Here is a 20,993-nt window from a genome sequence, read left to right on the forward strand (position 1 = left end):
TAGGCTCCTTTTTTCTTACGTGGAACATTGCAGGACCTCAAAATTTTAGATTGTTTTTGTCGGCATATGTTTAATGGTGATTATTGTCTTCAACTCGTTTTGTTTTAATCTTAGAAGAACGGACCGGGCCGTATTTATGTCTTCAATTCGATTAAGATGCTCCCAATTTAACCTGCGGTCTGTGTTCATCATATAGTTATTGTGGATAAATGGAAAGGATTGCGTTTAAAACCATGTAAATTTGAGGCAATAGGCTTACAATTTCTAATGGAAAAATAACAAAAAGTATATACAGGGTGTTCCATCACGATCCAACTATTTGAAAGTTGAATAACTCCACTATCTATCAGTCGATTTTAACAAATTAGCCAGATTCTAAAACTTCAGTCAATGCCGTTAAATCATGGATCAACTTACGGTAAAACAGCGTGCTAAAATTGTAGCGCTCTACATTGAAAATATTCGTTCAACTGCGAAAACTGTGCGTGCTTATAAAGACCGAATTAATTCTGACTTCTTTCTTTTCTGAACGTCGGCTGACGATCGTTCAGTGGAACAGGACAAGATCGTTCGTCATTTGCGATCTTATCGGGTCATATTCATGCTTAAAACTAAGCCAAGTCCACGGATTTCCCTCTGCAGACGTACCTAAAGTGCAAGATAAAACTTAAGGCGAATACGTGACCAACGTGAATGGCCGCAGTTCAGATCTGTTAAAAATGCACACAACTCCATTACTCACACGAAAGAACATACTCTTACCCAGAAGGTCGTGGGGCCTCATATAGGCACGATAGGCCTCAGTGCGCCCAAATTTCTACGGACAATCGAACCAAACAAATCCCGAACCACCGAAACGGCCACTCTGCAGGAAATTGATTTTCTTAATCCACAAGATAAGCAGCCGTCGCCGAGCGTTAGCGAGTCTAGCCAAACGTTCGAGGTCCCTAATCTGGGGGGCGAGCCGGACCCGATAAACCCTTGTGACAGTGGCGATGATGATGGTGTCCAGCTAAATACTTACCCACGACCGTCAGCACGTTGGTGGCTACGCCCGTGTAGAAGGAGGGTGCGTCGGCTGTAACCTCGCAGGTGAAGTTGCCAGACAGGTTGAAGCCGACGTTCCGTAACGTGACGTGCGTTGCATTGGAAACCGTCATCTGGAAGCAGAGAAAACACAAAGCGGCAGACAGTTAGGATAGATTATCTGAGAATCGGCCCCAGCATCTGGTCGTCCTGGAACGGTCGTCGGAACGTCGCCCGAAGTGCACTCCTGGAACCGTGCGGGGTTCCCACGGGTTCGCACACAACCGCCCGTCCTCCCGTTTTTTTCGGTATCGCACTGCATCGCTAATCCCTATCTGCTTATCGCGCGCGCTCTAATTAGTGCTGAGTGGTCTGCGGGACAGTTTAAATTAAGCGTAGCGCAGGGCGAAGCCTAGGTTTCAACGTCCAGATATCGCCAGATATCGCAGTCCAGAGCTCGGCAGACCTCACGCCTAATGTCAGTTAGGCAGCGTTCGCTGAACCGACATAATGGGCCTAATTTGTGTGCTGCTCGTCTTCTGTGTCACGGCGGCGGCGACCGGGTCACCGCGTCCAGCCGCCGTTACGGAGGCCTCCAATCCGGAGCCTACCCACCCGATGGACGACCCGAACTGGGTGCCGCCGACGGCCCCAGCCCACGAGAAGGACCGCGAGTACTGGCTGGCGAGTGGGCAGAGCCGTCTACGGCGCCAGATCGGCCTCACCGAACCGAACCTGCGGGTGGCCAAGAACGTCATCATCTTCATCGGCGACGGGCTCTCGATACCGACGCTCGCCGCCACACGCGTCTACCTGGGGGGCGAGGAACGGGAGCTGTCCTTCGAGCGGTTCGCCCACACAGGGCTCGCCAAGACGTACTGCATCAACTACCAGGTCTCCGACTCGGCCTGCACGGCGGCCGCCATTTTGACGGGCGTAAAGAACAATTACGGCACCATCGGGGTCAGCGGCCACGTGCCGCTGCATAACTGCCCGCTCACCCTCCAGGAGTCGAACCGGCTGACCTCGATCCTGTGGCACGCCGGGCAGGACGGCCGCTCGACGGGCATCGTGACGAACACGCGCATCACGCACGCCACGCCGGCCGTCGCCTACGCAACGGCCGGAGCCCGCTACTGGGAGGACGACACGGACCTCGGCCCGAATGGGGGCTGCACCGACATCGCCAAGCAACTCGTGCACGGCGACGTCGGCCGGAACCTGACGGTGGCGCTCGGTGGTGGCTCCCGGCACTTCTACCCGGCCGGTACGGTCGACCCGAATGGCGTCCCGGGTCGACGGCAGGACGGCCGGAACCTCGTCGACGAGTGGACGAGCTCCATGGCCGACCGCAGCTTGAGGGCGCGGTTCGTACACAACAGGGTGGGGCGCCTCCTGGGCCAAGATGGTGGGACAGCCAATTATGGCGCTGCTCTCTCTCTCTCTCTCGTAGGTCGGGCTCAACGAGGTGCAGGCCGGGCAGGTGGACCGGCTGTTCGGGTTGTTTAGCGGAAACCACATGTCGTACCGTTTGCTGGCGGACCCGACCCACGAACCGTCGCTGGCCGAGATGACGGCCAAGGCTTTGGAGCTGCTCAAACGAAATGACCGGGGCTTTGTGTTGCTGGTCGAAGGTGAGTGTTAAGCTGGCCGGGAAGTGCGTTAATCATAAATCTATCTTCTCACGGGTCAACCCCGCCGGTCTTTACTCCTTGGCACCTTCGATACGCACCCGGTGTGCGGTCGGGAATAATTGCTGGCGTCCCGAAGCGCGTGCTGCTTGGCGTTTGCGAACGATCGTCCCGCAAATCGCATGTTTATCCGGGCGTCATTCGGTTCCTGAGGCGGGCTATCAGGAGCAGCTCTGCCGTGTGTGCCGTAAGGAAACGTGCAGTTTGTTCATTGTTTTCGGGAGTCGACGGGCGCGTGTCTTGACCGAAGAGTTTTCGAGTACGCGGAGATTGTTGCGTACTTAGCTAGTATCGGGTATCTTCCTCTCGGACACAGGTTTCGTCAGTTTTCGACAGAATCCATGTATCAGATGCGACACGATATGCGAGCGAAATAGTTTCCTCCAACTGTAGAATGACCTGTTGGCTGCTAGTAGCCTAAAGCAAATCTTCTCAGTTGTATCATTGTTGGCGCATTGTGAGGCTCGAGACGACTTCGAACTGTCGGTGTGCTTCGATTTAGGGAACATCATTAATGAGTCTTTTTTAAATAGATTCATAGCTGACCATTATCGTCTAGCATTAGTAGGGCATTAGTAGAGCTTCATTCACATACGAGGGGTGATCAACATTTTTTGCACCTTTTGAATTTCCGCGGGCTACGTACATCGGATTTTCGATTTTTTTTGTGGCGTTAGCCCGGGTCACATGCCAGTGACTTATGGTGTAAAGTTCAACCATTTGGACTAATCAGTCAATATTTGACAGCTGTTTAGCTTGGACAAGATTTGACCCATCGTCGATTTTTGTCTGTTCCAAAAAATTGATGGCAAAGAATGTTTATGGAATTTTGTGTAAAAACCGAAATTAAGGACTCGAACGGAATCGGAATGTTGACTGTGGCTTATGGTGAAGCTTTTAAGACCAAAATCAGCGCTTTTCGGCTCAAAACAATTTCAGATGTCCAAGAAGATGTGAACAACGAAGAGCCAAGTTTAGTGGACTGTGAACAGTTTTGCTTACAGTTTTGTTCGATTGCAGGGTCGTGATGCATTATGAGTTGATGCCAAAAGATAGAACGGTCAATAAAGAATATTTTCTGCAAAATATGCGCAATTTGCCCGAAGCAAACCGTCTCAAACGCCCGGATTTGTGGGAAAACCAAAATTGGCTGTTGCGCTCCTGCTAACACATTGTGGTTGCTTGCCGAATGTTTGGCCTAAACAACACTCTAGTGATGCAAAAACCACTTTATTCCCCAGATCTGGTCCCCTGTGACTTTTTCCTGTTTTTTCCTGTTTCCAAAACTCAAATTACCGCTTCGTGGTCAATTACTTTTGGAGTACACAAAAATCGAGGATGAGCCAAATCTTGTTTAAGCAAAACAGCTGACAAAAATTGACTGACTACTCAAAATGGCCGAAGCAACCTAACACCACAAAAAAATCCAAAATCCGATATACGTAGCACGTGGAAATTCAAAAGTTACAAAAACCCCTTTGATCACCTCTCGTAGTTGGATTATTTTTAACTAAGTTCTTCTTTCTGATTTTAAAGGTAGAATTTTACCATCTTTCTCAGATCGAAACTATTTAGATTTTGGCATCAAAAGCACGTAATAATGCGTGAAGGTTTCCACTTCCATCAATCAGCATCTTCTTCTATCAGCATCTTCACGCAATTTTATTTTAGATTTCCCACGAACTTCTTAAGGCGAATTCGCTCTTCAGCTGACGTTACTTGTCCACAATTTTACTAGCCCAAAACCGTTCCCACATCGAAATTAGCCTACTGAACTGGAGTTTAGTGAAACGACGATGATGCATGGTTGCGGCAGCTTCGAGCGAGTTTTTCAACCAACCTGCCAAGCGTGGTGACCGATCCCGAGTCTTGAAAACATTCGTGAGTGTGCCAAAACCATCGACCACCGTTGATAGCCCGAGCGCAACGCGAATAGCAGACTCATAACCTCATCACGGCAGCTCACAGATTATTTACCTCCAGACTCGGTTTAACCAATATTGACTGTAAGCTTCTTAAGACTTCAATTTGAGGTGGTCTGCAAACAAACTGCTGGGCTCCCAACCTCCGGTCGCGATGCAGCCACGCACCCGTTGCATTTTGGAGAGTCATTTCGCGTTTATTGTGGGGCGCTTGGCAACTTTTCCCAGTCATCGCATCGCTGCTGCTTGGTTCCTCACCGAGGAACCAGGACGAGTTGGAGCAGTATTCGGGCGAGCCAGGAATCGCGGTTAATGGTCGAAGCGTCCTGAACGTTCACCGGCACACGTTCGCTTATCGTCGGACCCTTGGTTCGGCATCCGTTTGCGTACCCAAGACGGACACGGTGACGACACCGACACCGACCAGTTGACGTGATTGATGCAGTCATGTTCAGTTTTCGTCGACAAATTGGCTCCGACTTGACGGTGCAGAATGGTCAAACGCGCCGTGACGATAGTGTAGACGATTCAATTTTTCTAAAATCTCTGCATCGATGGTGGTTTCGAGTCAGTTCCGGCTTAGGGGACGGCAGATCTCGCCAGCTCCGTCCCAGGATAATTTCTAACTGTTTTTTTGCTGCTATTTTTGTGGCTGGTCCACTTCTAGCCGGACGGATCGATCACGCACATCACGATAACCTGGCCAAACTGGCGCTGGACGAGACGGCCGAGCTGCACCGGGCCGTCGAGCAGGCGATGGGGCTGATGGACGGTGATCCGGAAACGCTGCTGCTGGTGACCGCCGACCACTCGCATACGCTCACGATCGGGGGGTATCCGGTGCGTGGCAACGATATCCTGTCGACGGGCGACTTCTCGCGCCTCGACCGGATGCCGTTCTTCACGCTGACGTACGCGAACGGGCCGAGCTACTTCGATCACTTTTACCCGAGCGGCGGCCGTAGGAACCCGGCCCACATGGAGGACCGCTACCGGGATCCGGGCTTCACGTATCCGGCCGCCGTACCGTACGAGGACGAAACGCACGGCGGTGACGATGTGGCCGTGTTCGCCGACGGTCCCTGGGCGCACCTGTTCAGCGGGCTCTACGAGCAGCACTTCATCGGCCACGGGCTCCTGTACGCCGCCTGTCTCGGGCCGGATGAGTTCGAGCGTTCCGAAGCCTGCCGCCGGCGGTTGGGAGGATCGGCCACGAGCCTTTTCCGGCGAGCTGCCGGCGTGTGGATTGCACCGTTACTGGCACTGGGACTCCACCGTGCGGTGGCAACGGTTTGACTGCCTATTTCAAACCACAAAACACGCAAACAGGCAATCTAATAAATTTATTCTAACGTGGCCTTCGAGGCCTAGCGCAAGGACCCGGTTTTTGAGGTGTTAATGTGAGTCGTGGCGTGGTTGTTATGAACCGTTTTAAATAAATCGTAGTTGAATCAAGGATTACTCAAGGTATTGTCCAACTCATTTGTGATGTGTCAGGAAAAAAGCCTCATCTGTGAGGGCAAACGGCTCGTCGACGTTGACCCTCTTTTGTGAAGCCAAACATGGTGATGCTAAGCCTACACCACCTGGCTAAGTATAGAATTGATATACTAGCCATCCAGGAGACATATTGGATTGGACAAGGAGTTGAAGATAGATCTGATTATACGTTCTTCAAAAGCGGGAAACCTGCCGGAGTTAAAGAATTTGGAGTCGCATTTGCTATAAAGAAGTGCTTAAAAACATCTGTCACATCATTTCGACCAGTAAACGAACGGATCTGCATGATCCGCTTAAAAAGCAAGCACTATAATTTGTGGTTTATTAACGCACATGCCCCCACAGAGGAAAAAGATGATAACACTAAAGAGGAATTCTACTCCTTGTTAACCAACGCATACGACTCACTACCCGTAGGGGATGTCAAGATCATGATGGGAGATTTTAATGCTAAGGTGGGCAGAGAACTATTACATAGAGAAATAACAGGGGGACACAGCCTGCACGAAAACTCAAATGACAATGGACTACGTTTGATAGACTTAGCAGCCAGTAGAAACATGATCATCAAATCTACTCAATTCCCCAGAAAAGATATACACAAGCAAACATGGGCGTCACCAGACGGAAGAACATTTAACCAGATCGATCATATAATAGTAGACAAGAGAATATCCAACAACATACTGAACGTGAAAAGCAGCAGAGGGGCCATTATCTCAGATCATTACTTGGTGAGATCACAGTTTCGTTGCCAAATAGCACGAAACTATTATAATCCAAAAATAACCGGAGAGAGACCTAAGATGTACGACATCGAGAAACTAAAAATAAGAGAAATGTCAGATAGATATAGAAGTTTAGTGTACCAAGCACTAAGTAAAAACCACGACCATCTCTCAGTGGAAGAAATGTGGGCACACATCAAATCCTCAGTCGTCGAAGCGGCAAAGGGCTCTATTGGTTTTAAGCACAAATCAAAAAACAAAGACTGGTTCGATCAGGAGTGCAAAAAAGCAGTTGACAAGAAAACAGCTGCATATACAAACTACCTGCAGATACCAACCAGAGCCAAGAAAGAAGCATATGACAATTTACGAAGAACGGCTGACAGACTGTGTAGGAGAAAGAAAAGACTCCTGGCTGACAGACAAATAGAAACAATGAATACCGACTTCCAAAACAACAACGCAAGACGTGCCTATAAGACCGTGAACATGTATAAGAAGGGTTTCACACCTCGTACAACACTGTGTAAGGACGCAGATGGAAATATCATAGGAGACATGGCCAACATAAAAGAAAGATGGGTTGATTATTTTGCAAAACTACTAAACCCCAACTACAACACCGACATAAACCATCGGGAAACGACCATAAACAGGGACGAAAACTATGAAACCCCAACGGAAATAGAGGTAGGAACGGCCATAGCCCAACTTAAAAATAATAAAGCCGCTGGTATGGATGATATATCTGGGGATCTACTCAAACACGGCGGTAACAATCTAGCCATCACGATGCACAAATTAATACTGGAAATATGGGCCACAGAGTGCATACCCGAGGAATGGCGAAGAAGTATTATAGTACCAATATACAAGAAAGGAGACCGCCTAGACTGCACCAACTACAGAGGGATAGCACTATTATGTGCGGCATACAAGGTGTGGGCCAAAGTGCTGGAGAACCGACTACGACCAATAGCGGAGACCATTATAGGAGAGTACCAAGGTGGCTTCAGACCGGGAAGATCAACAGCTGATCAAATATTCTGTGTAAAAAACATTCTCCAGAAATGCTGGGAATTCAACGTCGACGTCCATCAAATTTTCGTTGACTTCAAACAAGCCTACGACAGTATAGATAGAAACAGCCTATATACGGCTCTAGTAGAGTTTGGTATTCCCAACAAACTAATCAGAATGATTCAGCTATGTCTGCGCGATACCTCGGCATGTATTCGAATAAACGGAGAACTATCTGCGAGCTTTCCGACAGATAGCGGTCTAAAACAGGGAGACGGGCTGTCTCCTATTTTGTTCAACCTTGCCCTGGAACGAGTGATCCGCATGATTCCAGTGGACACAAAGGGGACACTCTGCACTAAACTGACACAGATAGTTGCATATGCGGACGACATCAATATCATGTCTCGTTCACAACTGTTGGCCACAGAGACCTTTCAGCAACTGGACAGAGCTGCAGAACAGGCAGGTCTCAAGATAAACAAGGATAAAACAAAGGTCATGACACAGTCCCGCAGGCAGCGCTCCCAAAGACAAAGACAAAACAACAACACAGCTGCCGATCACAACCTCGAGAATGTCGAAAATTTCGTGTACCTTGGGACCAACCTAGCAGATGATGGTAGTGAGGAGGGAGAGATAAGCCGGAGGATACAAACAGCCAACCGGACATATTTCTCAATATTACCCATACTAAAGTCAAAGATAGTACACAGACAGGGCAAACTAAGGCTGTACAAAACAATAATCCGCCCTGTCCTGTGTTATGGCTCAGAGAATTGGGTCCTAACCCAGTCCCAAGAAAACAAAATTAATGCCTTTGAGAGAAAGATCCTCAGAAGGATACTAGGCCCAGTGAAGGATGGAGAGCACTGGAGGATCAGGCATAATAGTGAAATCTATGCAGTGTTCGATGACCCAGAGGTCTCCACCATGATAAAGAAACAAAAATTGCAATGGGCGGGCCACATTATACGGATGAACGAAACAAGGATACCAAAGAAAACGCTATTGGGAACGGTACACGGCAGGAGACCAGTCGGTAGGCCAAGAGCCCGATGGGAGGACAGCGTCCGTAAGGCCAGCGAGGACCTGCTCGGTGTAGCAGACTGGAGAGGCAGGGCAGCAGACCGAGACAGCTGGAGGGTTTCGATACAAGCGGCCATAGCCCGAATCGGGCGTTCGCGCCACCAATAGATAGAAACATGGTGATACAATTCAAGGAAGTCAAAAGACCAACTTTAAGCGTACTGTGGCCGCAAAAAATGGAAAGTAACTGGAAAAATCTTTCTTTATTCTTCTAAATTAATATCATTACCTTTAAAATCGTCTCTACTCTTGTTCTCTATTTGTTCCAACTTTCGAAACTTCAACATTTGAAATAAACTTCAACACAGTCTTCGTTTCGGCTCCAATCTTAACTAGTGAAAAGTGTCCTCGAAGCGGCCTATTAAGTTATGGTGCTAAGTTTGGCTAAGTTTGAAAACGAGTCACCAGCATAAGCATGATTAGCATAACGTATGATTAGACACCAGAATAAACAATCCGACTTTCCATGTTGTTCCATTTCGAGTAACTCGATCTAATGGCGAAACCGACAGTGGAGACACGAAGTTTGAGCAATATACATATTTCAAGATGGCAACATCTGTTTTAGGTCCTAGTAATAACTGTAGTATTGTGAAATTAGTCGTGATCAACGATTGCAAGTAATTTATGAAGTTTTCTCATTTTTTAACGATATTTGCTTTAGACTGCAGAACCTGGCTGAAGGATGAAGTTATTCTTCCAGTTTCAGGTGATACTCTGTTTCACGATGCAACTTCCTATGGTGTCGGATCGGTTACCACTTCATACTCCGAATTTTGTATTCCGACATGGAATCTGTGATGCAATTTGCAAGCTAAATTACGCAGAACAACTAAATCTTCGTTAAACGATGTTGCGCTTGGTGGCAGAAACACGGAACACGCAAATCGGAGGAGCGCATGACGTCTTCCATTGCGAAACGCACAGACACTTATTTGCTTACCCAACACGAGTCACGTGGCGCGAGTTATGCCGTCGATTTTATTTTAGAATAATAAACGACACTTGTATGCCAGTCGAACAACTTGAAAGCGGATCGTGAGAGAGTGGCCTGCAAGGTTTAAATATTTGATGACCCCTAAAGCTGTCTTTGGGCTTCCACACGCTTCCGGCCTTTCATCGGCCTTCAGTTTTCAAGCCGGTTGGACCATTTTTTGGGCACAGCCAGCCCAAACAACAGCCTACGAAACTCCCCCCCGAGCAGCTGAGCCCTCGGACACCGCAATTAATCAAAAACTTTTACTACAGTAAGCAACAGCAAAAGAAGAATCGTTGGAATGTAGGTTTTGTGGCGTAGTCGGAGCGTTCGTCGGTGGCTGCTTAGCAGGTGGATGAGGTTGCACTTTGCTCCATCGCCCGTCACCACCGGGCGTCAAATTATAATCCCTGCCCTAATGAAGTGGTTGCAGGTTTGCAGGAATCAATCGCAGGGCTGCTACGTGCCCGCCGACCGAAAGCCGGTCTTTAATGGCCAGCCATACGGTGGTCCATTTGCCGTTCGCAATCCATCATTCCGGTTGTCGGAAAGTTTTACCGCCCGTTCGGCCTCACCGACCGGCTTTCCTCCGCCCGTTGCACCCGTTTTTGGGAGAGGAGAGGATGCTACGTGCAGATTGTTTCCCGATGTTTGCCGATTTTATCCCCGACACGCCGAGGCTCGGGAGGTTGATTTAAGAAATTGATTTACGGGTGCCACCTCCAACTCGATTTCGGTTGCGATGCTGAAGTGTTCACTCGCTGGCCACCCATCGCTCGGCTATCATCGAATGGCGAATGGTGTGTGATATTGAATTATGATGTTTTCGACAACATTCCATTCCCGTGCGTCACGTTCGACGGTGCGTGATGCGAGCCAAAGTTACGTTGACATAAAAAAAAACGTGTAACACGAGCAGTGGCGAAAGTATTGAATTACAGGATCGACTGTTTTGTGCATTGATTTTTCTTATGTGAGCAAAAATGTTGAACCCAAAACATGTCCCGACCGTGTTGCGTTAAAAATAGGCTTTGCACAAATGTTCTGCTGCAAAGTGCTGAAGTTTCCTCAGATTAACTTTAACGCTTTGAGTCATCTTTTTTTATTATTGTTACAACCCATGTAAACCATTACAATTTTCATTTTGATTTCCTACGAGCGAATATTCATTTTGGGTTGTTTAAATACCGAGAATGTTTTAATTTGAAACGCCAAATCGGTGCTCGGTTTGTTTCAAATATTCACGCACTTACAACGAATTTTAAGCGTTGTTTTCCAACTAACTGTGTGATGTATAGAGTGTTCGGTGTGCAACTTCGTAATATTCTAGTGTATGTGTGAAGGGTATAACTCCATTCCAAACGAGAGTAAATCGTATCGCTGATGTGGTGTAAAACCCAAGTGCCATAGATAAAGTACCTTTTTCCATTGGATTATGATAAAGGATAACACGTGATTCCAATACTGCTAATGGATTAAAAACTTAAAGTCCTACAACGCCACAACAGCCTCCAATACTACTGTGTTCCATTGGATAGTACCAGATAGGCACAGAGAAAGCAAACACCGAGATCAGCCCAACCTGGTCCAGTATAAGCCGCGCTAACCAAACGTAATGCTTATTATGGAGAGTGTAGAAAACAAGAACAGATAAGATTCACCAAGTAGTGAGTTCTTCGACTCCTCTTTTCCGCATAAAAAGAAGCCGTTTTCCATTCCTGCGATGGAGCACTTTTTGGTAATTGACTTTAGTTATCTTGTGTTGAATGTTGAACCAAAACCAAACACGAAGAAACGAACGTACCTAATACTGGAAACAAACTATTACATGAAACTAACAATAAATTAGTTACTATTGAGTCTGTAGGGCAAACCAAATCCCTCTCGTAATTTTGCTTACAGTTTATATCGAACCAATTATAATAAACAACACAACCAAATGTCTCAAATATGCGGCGGCTTTTTTATGCAAAACGCATAGCACTAATTATGTTTTATCTTTTAATTTTCAATGAAAAAGGAACGCCAGAACCGTACGCAGCCCGAGGGGCGTACTTATCGCCATCGAGCAACGGCGCGAATCCGAATAAAGAAACGCTGCTCGTCCTTGGAACGTTCTGCTGTGCACTGCTCCACCGCTCACGCTGCAACCACCTCTTACCGCACCCTGGGCAGTAAAGATCAATTTCTTACGCCCGAACAACTTGAAACGAGTTGGCGAAACTCCCGTTCTCGGTCGCGTACTTCAGAGACCCGATCGACCGTGCCGGTTTGTCGAAATCTCGCGCAAACGGGTGGCCGGCGAAATTTGTTTCACTACCAACCGGGTTACCGGCCCACGGTTGGAGGGGCACTTTCTTCGGCGCCCTTAGCGCCTTCGCCTGCGAGCGACTCTTTTAAGTTTGATATTAAAAATCATAATTAATGATCTTAATTAAAATAAAGCCATCGACGGTCCGGCCGATGGCGAAGATGATCCGCCTCGGAAGGCCAGAGAGAGAGAGAGACGACGACGGAGCAAATCAACTCGCAGGGGTCCAATAGCTGAAAAAAGAGAGCCCAAGACCTCAATTGCCACGAGTTTTAGGTCCACTATGTTTCGCTCTTCTCCTGCCCTCTCCAGTAAGAAGTTCTTTTGCCTTCGGTCATCCATCCAACGTACTATCGGCCACGAATTTGTGACAGGCTGGTGGTTTCATTTCTTTCATTCCAACAAGACTCTACGACGAGCTGGCGAGTTCTGTTGGTGTAATTAAAACGGTGGTGACTTTGCTTGACGATGTCGTCCGGTTGACTTAAGAATCATCAGAACTTCCGGCCGAAAACCACCAGCATCCGACGACCGTTGGGAGAACGGAACAAAAACGAGAGAAACCAGACTCGAGGTATCTGGAATCGATTAAGTTTAATTCCTGAAAACAGAATTGTGAAACGATTGGCCGATGGTGTGCCAGGCAATCAACAGCACCGGAACTTTTCTTTTATTCCTTTCCCCCGGTTCTAGCATCCCTGACCGTACCAGACATGTCGACCGCTTTATTTCGCCCACGGTTGGCCGAGACAAGCGAACGAGGTGAAAGTAGGTGACGATTTTTTTCATAAAACTGCCATCAAATAGTTTGACAGTATATTGGATTTGTGGCGAACGAAAGTAAAGCGGACCAGTTTTCCACTTTGCTACACTATTTGGATAAAGACAGTTTGTCGTCGACAATCGCAATGGTTTTTACACTTGTATGCAGTTTGCATGAAGAGGCCACTTCGCTATTGTCTTTGAAGATTTGCTTTTGCAAAGTGATTGCTTTAAGTTAATGTTACATTTTCATTACATAGTTGAAGTCCCATTCAAATTTAGTTGTAGTCCAGTTGCTTTCCAATCATAAGAAACAATGTTTCGATATTGTTTCACGTTTGTGAGACCACCACTAATCCTGACACCAAGTCGATCCATATGTTCCGGTCTTTGTCTCTATATGTCTTTCTTTTTTGATTTTGATGACTGTTTGTAACAACGTTAGACTCTTCATCCAAGAGATAGTCCGAACGAGATCAAGAATAAAACAAGAGCAAATGGTTCAACAATAAACCTGGATTCAGTTTAGAGAGCATCAAATGCACTCGTTATCTCGGAACAACTGAAACACAATGGTCCAGTGTTGAAATATGACTCATCGAATTGAACCAAACCTTGCTGACAAATACCAATAAAGTCAATAATTTTCATATAAATTAGTTTTTCTTTATCCCGTTCCAGCATTGCTGGAAACTGCTTCCCCAAAGCCATCGGACTGCTTAATCGTAGAATCGCAAAATTAAATCTACAAACCGTGGTCGGTAGTACGAGCCAGTGAGATTTCATTGAACCGTGGTGTGGATAAGAATTTCCTCTTTTCCAACATTCAAAGCCACCGGCGGCGGCGACGGCGGCGGTTGGGGCCGTATTTAATAAGACTTTCCCATTCAAACGGAGTGAATGGTCGAATGGGTGCCATTTCTTCAATCTTGAGCTCATTTTCTCGGGCCACCAGGAATCCAATTGATTCAGCCCCTGCGGAGACTGCCCTCGGGTTTCTGGGGATGGGCTGACAATAACCCAGGCTCCGGCACTGGCACCATTCGGCAACCCTTTTATAATTATCTCCCGGAGCATTCCCGGAACCGCTGGGCCTGGCTCGGCTTGGCTGCGTGCGGGCGTGCGCGAGTTCCCCGCGGCCCCAGACGGACGATTATGCAAATAGAAACGAAATTGAAATCAAGCCTTTGATCAGACGTGTAATGGAATAACCGCGCATAAAATCAGCCACGATTCACCGCTCCGATCCGATCGGCCGCAGCCTCTGTTGTCCAGTTGGCTGCCCTTGCCAAGCAACCCTGCCCAACCCCCCTCCAAGTAGGTACATTCTTGCCCGGAATGCTTCAATATCCAGCGTGGGGTTGGTCAGCGCATCACTCAGACGTTCGACCTGGAAGAGACGGCGATCTGAACCGGAGCGCAGAAGGATGCTGTTTGATAGATTAAGTTTAAACGCTAGCGACACGCACTGCGAGCCCAAGACCATCTGTCACCGGCAACCCATCTGCCTGTCAGGCCGCCAGCCTGCGGATGGAGTCCGACCGGCCAGTGGATTAACTCAACAGTAACTGCGAAGATAACGCCCCGGACGGTGAGCGGCTGATTAGGTATGCAAATGGATTCATACCACTGTTAATTCGGGATCGGCCACTGCAACAATTGCGGAAGCACGTGCGTGACCTGCAGAGACCTCGGTCCGGAACAGGTGACTCCACCATCTTACGGACAGTGACAATGGTATGGGCGGATGGTCCGAAGACGGGGCCACGCACCGTGTAATGTGCTTGACCAAGTGGAAGTAATTGTTTTGTTGAACCGTCCATACGGTGCACGTCGTCGGCTCGCCCGTACCGCTCGGTTCACGACGTTTGACGTGTTTGGTTGATTAATTAGCAGCTCATTAGGTGGCGTGGCGTTGACCCGGCGCTTCACTCGAAACCGCACCCGCACACAGCTTCCTGGAAGCTCCTGAGCAAGCGATCAATGCAAGGCTCGCGTGGACTCATTATCTGCTGTCTGCTGCTGGCCAGTGCACCGCAAACCGGCGTGCGTGCTGTCACGGGGTTCCAGGTGCTCGGGGGAGGCCGAGGTTTAAGACTTCACCGCTCGTCGGAACCGGGTTCCCAACGCAGAGCTGTTGTGCCCGGTGTGCTAATGGTCAGGTCGTTTAATCTTCTGCTTTTTATCCCACCACTAGCCAACTGTCAACTGTCAGCGAGGTGAGGAGCTGCTGTGCTGCTTCAACGGGTGCCGTTCCAAGGTATCACGGGCCAATTACCGTCACCGGCATCGTTACGGCGGATAGGTTGGATGCCACCGCCGGTCTGCCGCCTGGCGCTGGTAAATGGTACTAACTTGATTGCCCCGTTAGGGCCGAGTGTCTACGAGGAAGATATTAAATGTAATTGTTATGGCTAATTCTTTACGATTGCACACGTCCACTCCGCCGGGAAATCGCCCAGGGGTTTCCAGGAGTTCTATCCGGCGGTGAAGTTGGTCCGGTTATATGGACCTGCGACACACTTGCGACACAGGACACAGCACAAGCACGCGACACAGCACAGGCGTTGGGGTAATCTGATTTTCGGTAGCTGAGTAGACCTCCGGCAGCCAGTCCAGAACGGAGTGTCAACAAGTCCGGATTGGCTGGCGACACAATTAAGTGGAAAGTTTGTTACCTGTCTGCCCAGGTCGTGTCGACACACCAGGTCCATCCGAAAATGCTCCGACCGCCGCCCACGGCAGGATAGCCTCACAACGCTTTATTACAACTAGTTTAAATATTCCCATGAAAGTTTGAGGGTTTTTTTCTGGCGGATTTTGCCAATGGCGGCAGACTGACAACATCACTCACACGGGTTGTTGACAAATGGGCGCATTAACCGTTTTATGGGACCTCAATAAACAGCGCACCGATCCGGGTCCGGGCAGGGGTTCCCGGTGGGATTTTATATTGCTCCCACCGACCCGCAAGGCGAAGAAGCGACCTCATAACGCGGCCCGACTCGGCTGAGGAGAGTGTTTCAATAGCCCCAGGGCGCGGTTCCCTAATCGGCCGTTATCAGTCAAACTCAGCCAATCTTGCATCTGGCTGGCAGCGACTCGGACGCCCCATCGTACCCGAAACCCTACTTTGCAGCGCGGTGTGTTGATTTTGTTGACCTTTCTGTGACAGTCAATGGAGCATAAATTTTGCTGCCAACCACCACGTCACAACGCCCTATCAGAGTTTCTCCCGACGGGGGCGACAAGAAACAACCCAGTGAGTCACCGTCAAGAGTGTTTGCGTAGACTTTTTCCAAGAGGGCCCTCAGAGCGGCACATCTTACTGACGCTGGCAGGCGCTCCCGCAGCGAGCGAGCTTTAACCGTGCCATTCTGGGCTGGGCCCGTACAGAAACCACACATCGCACAGAAATATAAACTAATTAACGTCACGCGCACGGATAGATATTTTACGTTCCCGCTGCTCTTCACACAGAGACAGAGCGCGGCAGAGCGCAGGATGTGCCGTGAAGTGTCACGAAAAGGCGGCTTCTTCGGGCGAATTAAGCTCCCATTCCCGAGACCCAACGACCGAACGACTGTATCCGAAGGAAACCAACGTACTCGACATTGGGGCTCTGCCACTCGGGGCTTATGTGGATCCTTTACCATTACCTACTCGCGCCCCAAAAGAATTGACAATCGTCGGCGCCCGGATCCCGGGTCCGGGATGGCAGCGATGTTTCGCCTCTACCACGTTTGTCCCCATATTTTTTCGACTTGAATTTCAAAATGGTTCCTTGAAATAATGCGATCCCGTACCTTCTGCAAACTGGTAGACAATCACGATTCGCTGGTCTATTTGCCGCGGGAGTTTATAAAATATTCATTCGAGCAGCGTGAACATGGTCAGACCAAAAATTGCCTCATAATCAGCCGTTTCTCAGAAGGTATTTGTTGGTTGAAACTTTAACATTACCGTAACGGGTGGATCCAGTAAACAAAGGAATTGATGAACCGTATTCATTATTGAATGCTTCTTTGTGACAACGAGATGTTTAAAATGGTGCTTTGAAAAGGTGCATGCGACATATCGACAACAACTTTATCACTTTATTGAACTATTTATCGAAACGGAGCTCGGACATTCCATTGGCGATTCTTAAATCCGCCCCTTGCGGAACTACTGCTGAAAATATTTCTGCATAAGAGGCAGTCTAAGGCAGAAGGCGTCCTCGTTTGCTGAGTATTTTTAAATAATTATATTTTTTGCTAGCATCTTTCGTCAGGCCTAGGCCTTGAGCGAATTGTAATGCCCTCTCCAGGTTAGCTAGGTCAACTGACACGATGGTTGCAGTTCGAGCAGGCGTTCGAGCATAGTGTTTCTTGGGATCGGTAAATAAAAAATGTGGCTAATTATCTAAGATCGCCTCTGGTGGCAGTAGTAGTACTTCAAATAGAAACTAATGTAGCTCTAAGTCTAATCAATATTACCAATTTGTACATCATTTGCTTCTCCTAATTATGTTTAGGGTTTTTCTTGAAATTTACTTCATTGGAGTGGTGTAAGCTTCCTCTTTTAACATCGTTCCCTTCTAACTTGACTTTAAATCATTCAACTTTGCCTTTATTATATATGATTTGTTGAAAAATAAATTCAGGCCGGACAGGATACATTTTAAAGTAAACAAAGGCTGAATATCTGATTGGTTGATAGTATAGCACAGCTTGAGTAATTTTGATTTTCAATTATAATAAAAATGATAATATATAGAATATGCCTTTCCAAGGAGCAAAGCTGTACTCTAAGTTATTCAATGAAGCCTATTTGAGTTTCCCAAAGATTAATTACATATTTCCGATGTCGCCGACCATTCTCGGATATGGCAAAACACTAGATTATTATTAGTTATCGATGCCTATTACTGTTGATGCGAAAAACATTTACGAATGTGGATAATGCGCATAGTTAGATTTAAAACAAGGATGTGACTGGATGACCATATCAAAACTGATAGCTTCATGAGATGTTCACGACAACACAACACACGTCACTAGTTGATGTATTTCAAGATGCGCTTTTCGCCCAACGGTTCCAGTAACGGGCAGTACCTAGATTAGAGTCCTTGTGCCGCTTGGCTTCCAGTTTCGTTTACTGTGGTCATTGAAAGTAACAAAAGTAGACCAAACCAAACACTCTGTCTCTTTGCCCAGACCCCAGGGGCCGGGTTCCGATAAGCCAACAACCGGGACGGGACCACAGGACGGTGTCCCACATCAAAGCGATCGGGGCCGCTTGGAAAAGAATGGGCAAAGCAGTAGCAGATATGGAATGGACCAAGCAACGGAGACAGATCCTTCCCTTGGAGGGTCAGCCACGCGAGCGGAATAATCGTTATTGTTCAAGATAAATACGCCGCTTCAACTGTCTCTCGGAGAAGGCAAGACAAACAGAATCCACACATCAACGACTTCCGGTGGTGGTCCGACCTCGGGCTCAAGGCAGCTGCTCAAGCCATTCAGACAGCGCCCGTCACCTCGAATCCTGCGGAATCCCACGGGGCCCTCCGTAGCCGTTGGGCTTTTGCAGGTCCTGCGCCCATCCAAATCCGCTGTTGCCAGCCGTTATCGTGTGTTTGAAAAGAAAATCACTTTTATTAAGCACCATCACAGGACGCGCGCTTGGTCGGCTCAAAGGGCCCAAAGCAGACGTTCCCGAGCCGGCGATAGGAAAGGGATCCGCACAGAATGAAGTGAAAACAACTCAAATACAGCTTCTCGCGCCACTCCACGCAGGATGTCGTTTGAGGGATGAATTTTTATGCATGGTTCGCGCACAACCATCACCGGCCGGGTGGCATCCGCGTTTAATTGCTGGCGAAAGTGGGTGCCATAAAATGACGGGCACTCGGATCCGGGCGGGCGGGAAGCGGGACAGAACCTTCGCACATGGACGGCCACATTGGGAGCAGCGTGCCGTAACCACACCAAGCGGACCTTAAACCCAGCCGCGATAGTGTTGACGGCATGACGCTAATGACAACGTTGATGATGATGATGATGACGATGCCGAAGCTGATGGTGGCGTTGACGTTGATGGAAGGATGTGAAGCACTCTCGTACGGGGCTCAAACGACACACTAATGCTACGCGCGCGTATCATCCTTATCATAACAAGTGCGGTGAGGGCAGCAGAAGACCCAACCATGCGCTCTGCACGTGCGAAGCATATGCAAGACCGGGGGCAGTGCAGAGCGAAGAAAATGCCGTTTAAATTGAAGACGCAATAAAGCACGTGCGGCAAGAGAAATCATAAATATGTTCCACAATGTTCCACAGCATAACAGCGCGTAGGAAAAAGCGCAACTTAATGGATTCTTTGAAATCCGGTTGCTCCGTTGGCTCGCGGAAGCGGTAACCTACGGTGCGCCGGAGCTGGTGCTAATAAACGGCCGCGAGCTGCCCTTTTCATTCAAAACATTCTTTTTTTATACCCCTGTGGCGCTTGGTTCATCCGAAAGATCAACCAAAGCGGAAAAGCGGATAAATAATAACACTCGTGCTCGAACTTTGAGGCAAAAGTTAAATGCAGCAGTTTCGAGCAGCTTCGCTTATTGTGATGAGGCGATTCGGGCAGTTATTCGAGCACTATTATGAGTAAACCTTCATGAAGTATGTAAATAACCGAAAGTAAAGTCGTCATAAATAGTCATAAATTAAGCAAAAAAGAACAAAGTTTCAATAGACCAGGACACAAACCAGACAATTCGAGTTAGCCATCTTACATCTTTGCACTTTTTACTCAATAAGGACACCATTAAAAGATTTTCTATTCTAATTGAATGCACAGAGATTCAGAAAAATGCATTCGCCTCTAAATAGCAATAAACAAGTATTTGTATATGCTTAAAGTTTTTGTGCTCATCGACCGAATAGATTCTGCTAATTGATTCTCCAGTATTCAGAGTCTAGAGTATAGTCCTGATCCCAATTGAACCCGGTGTGTAACGGAACCATCACCCAGTAAGTAAATTGTGCATATCTGCATTTTATTAATTAAAAGGACCTGATCGGCTGCGCGTAACGGTGGATATGCATTCGAGTGTAAAAGACTGAAGCTTATCGGCCTACGGATGGAGCGTGAGGTTCGATTACCGACAACAAGGTGTTCGCATACTTACATCGACCTTAATACCGGTGAACGGGAAGATTTTCGCAGGCGGATTCTCGAACGGTGAATACCGATAGAACTCGAGCGTTCCCCGGTACCATTTGACGGAGTAGAGCGGGGCCCCCTCCATCTCGTACTGGCAGTGTAGCTGTGCTTCCTGACCGCGCCGTACCCACGGCGGTTTGATGGACAGCGAAAGATTCCGCAGCCCGCTGCTGGTCACGGAATCTGCGGAAGAAAAAGCGCGAAAAGAAGAAAATGCGAGTATTAGAATGTGGAGAAAATCGTTCGGCGAACGCGAAAGACGCGGGTGAGGGACCGTTCCGATCGGGATATCCCAGCGACAGCGACAGCGAAATCGACGCCACAACACCGACGCCAACGAAAAGATGCGAAAATCAAATGGATGAATGGAATTGAAATTTATATTCCCTCTTCGCGGTTCCGGGCTGGAGAGCGTTAATTCTGGCGCAATCTTTTACAAATCCTCCCGCCCCGGCCACTTCCGGCCGTCTTCCGTGCTTCCGTGGACCGCGAAAGCACACGCGTAACGATTGCCCGGAGATCCTGCCGATAGGCGGAGACGACGGAAGAAAAAAACGGTGGACTCCCGGAAAATATCCCCCGAGATCGCTCCACCGACCGACCGGGGTTTCTCCATTTTCCCGGCTCCAGCACTCGGAAGGGCCTATTGACGCGAAGTTTATCGGATTTCATCGGCCTCCTTCGCTCGCTCCCAAATCGGATTTCTTTATTTTTCCACAAAAGTTCACTTTGATTTTCCGGCTCCGCGCACGCCTCGGTGGGGATTGG

General features: G+C 48.2%; 1 protein-coding gene across 1 annotated transcript in view; it reads right to left on the reverse strand.

The window, feature by feature from the left end:
- The window catches only part of LOC128270397 (uncharacterized), a 123,159-nt gene that overhangs the window by 84,931 nt on the left and 17,235 nt on the right, over positions 1-20,993 (reverse strand). Inside the window, exons 2-3 of the mRNA XM_053007796.1 lie at positions 20,191-20,408; positions 1,025-1,160 (exon numbers count right to left, since the gene is read on the reverse strand). Coding sequence (XP_052863756.1) covers positions 1,025-1,160; positions 20,191-20,408 — 354 coding nt within the window. The remainder of the gene's footprint in view (positions 1-1,024; positions 1,161-20,190; positions 20,409-20,993) is intronic.

This window comes from Anopheles cruzii, chromosome 3, assembly GCF_943734635.1.
Source record: "Anopheles cruzii chromosome 3, idAnoCruzAS_RS32_06, whole genome shotgun sequence".
Classification (NCBI taxonomy): Eukaryota; Metazoa; Arthropoda; class Insecta; order Diptera; family Culicidae; genus Anopheles; species Anopheles cruzii.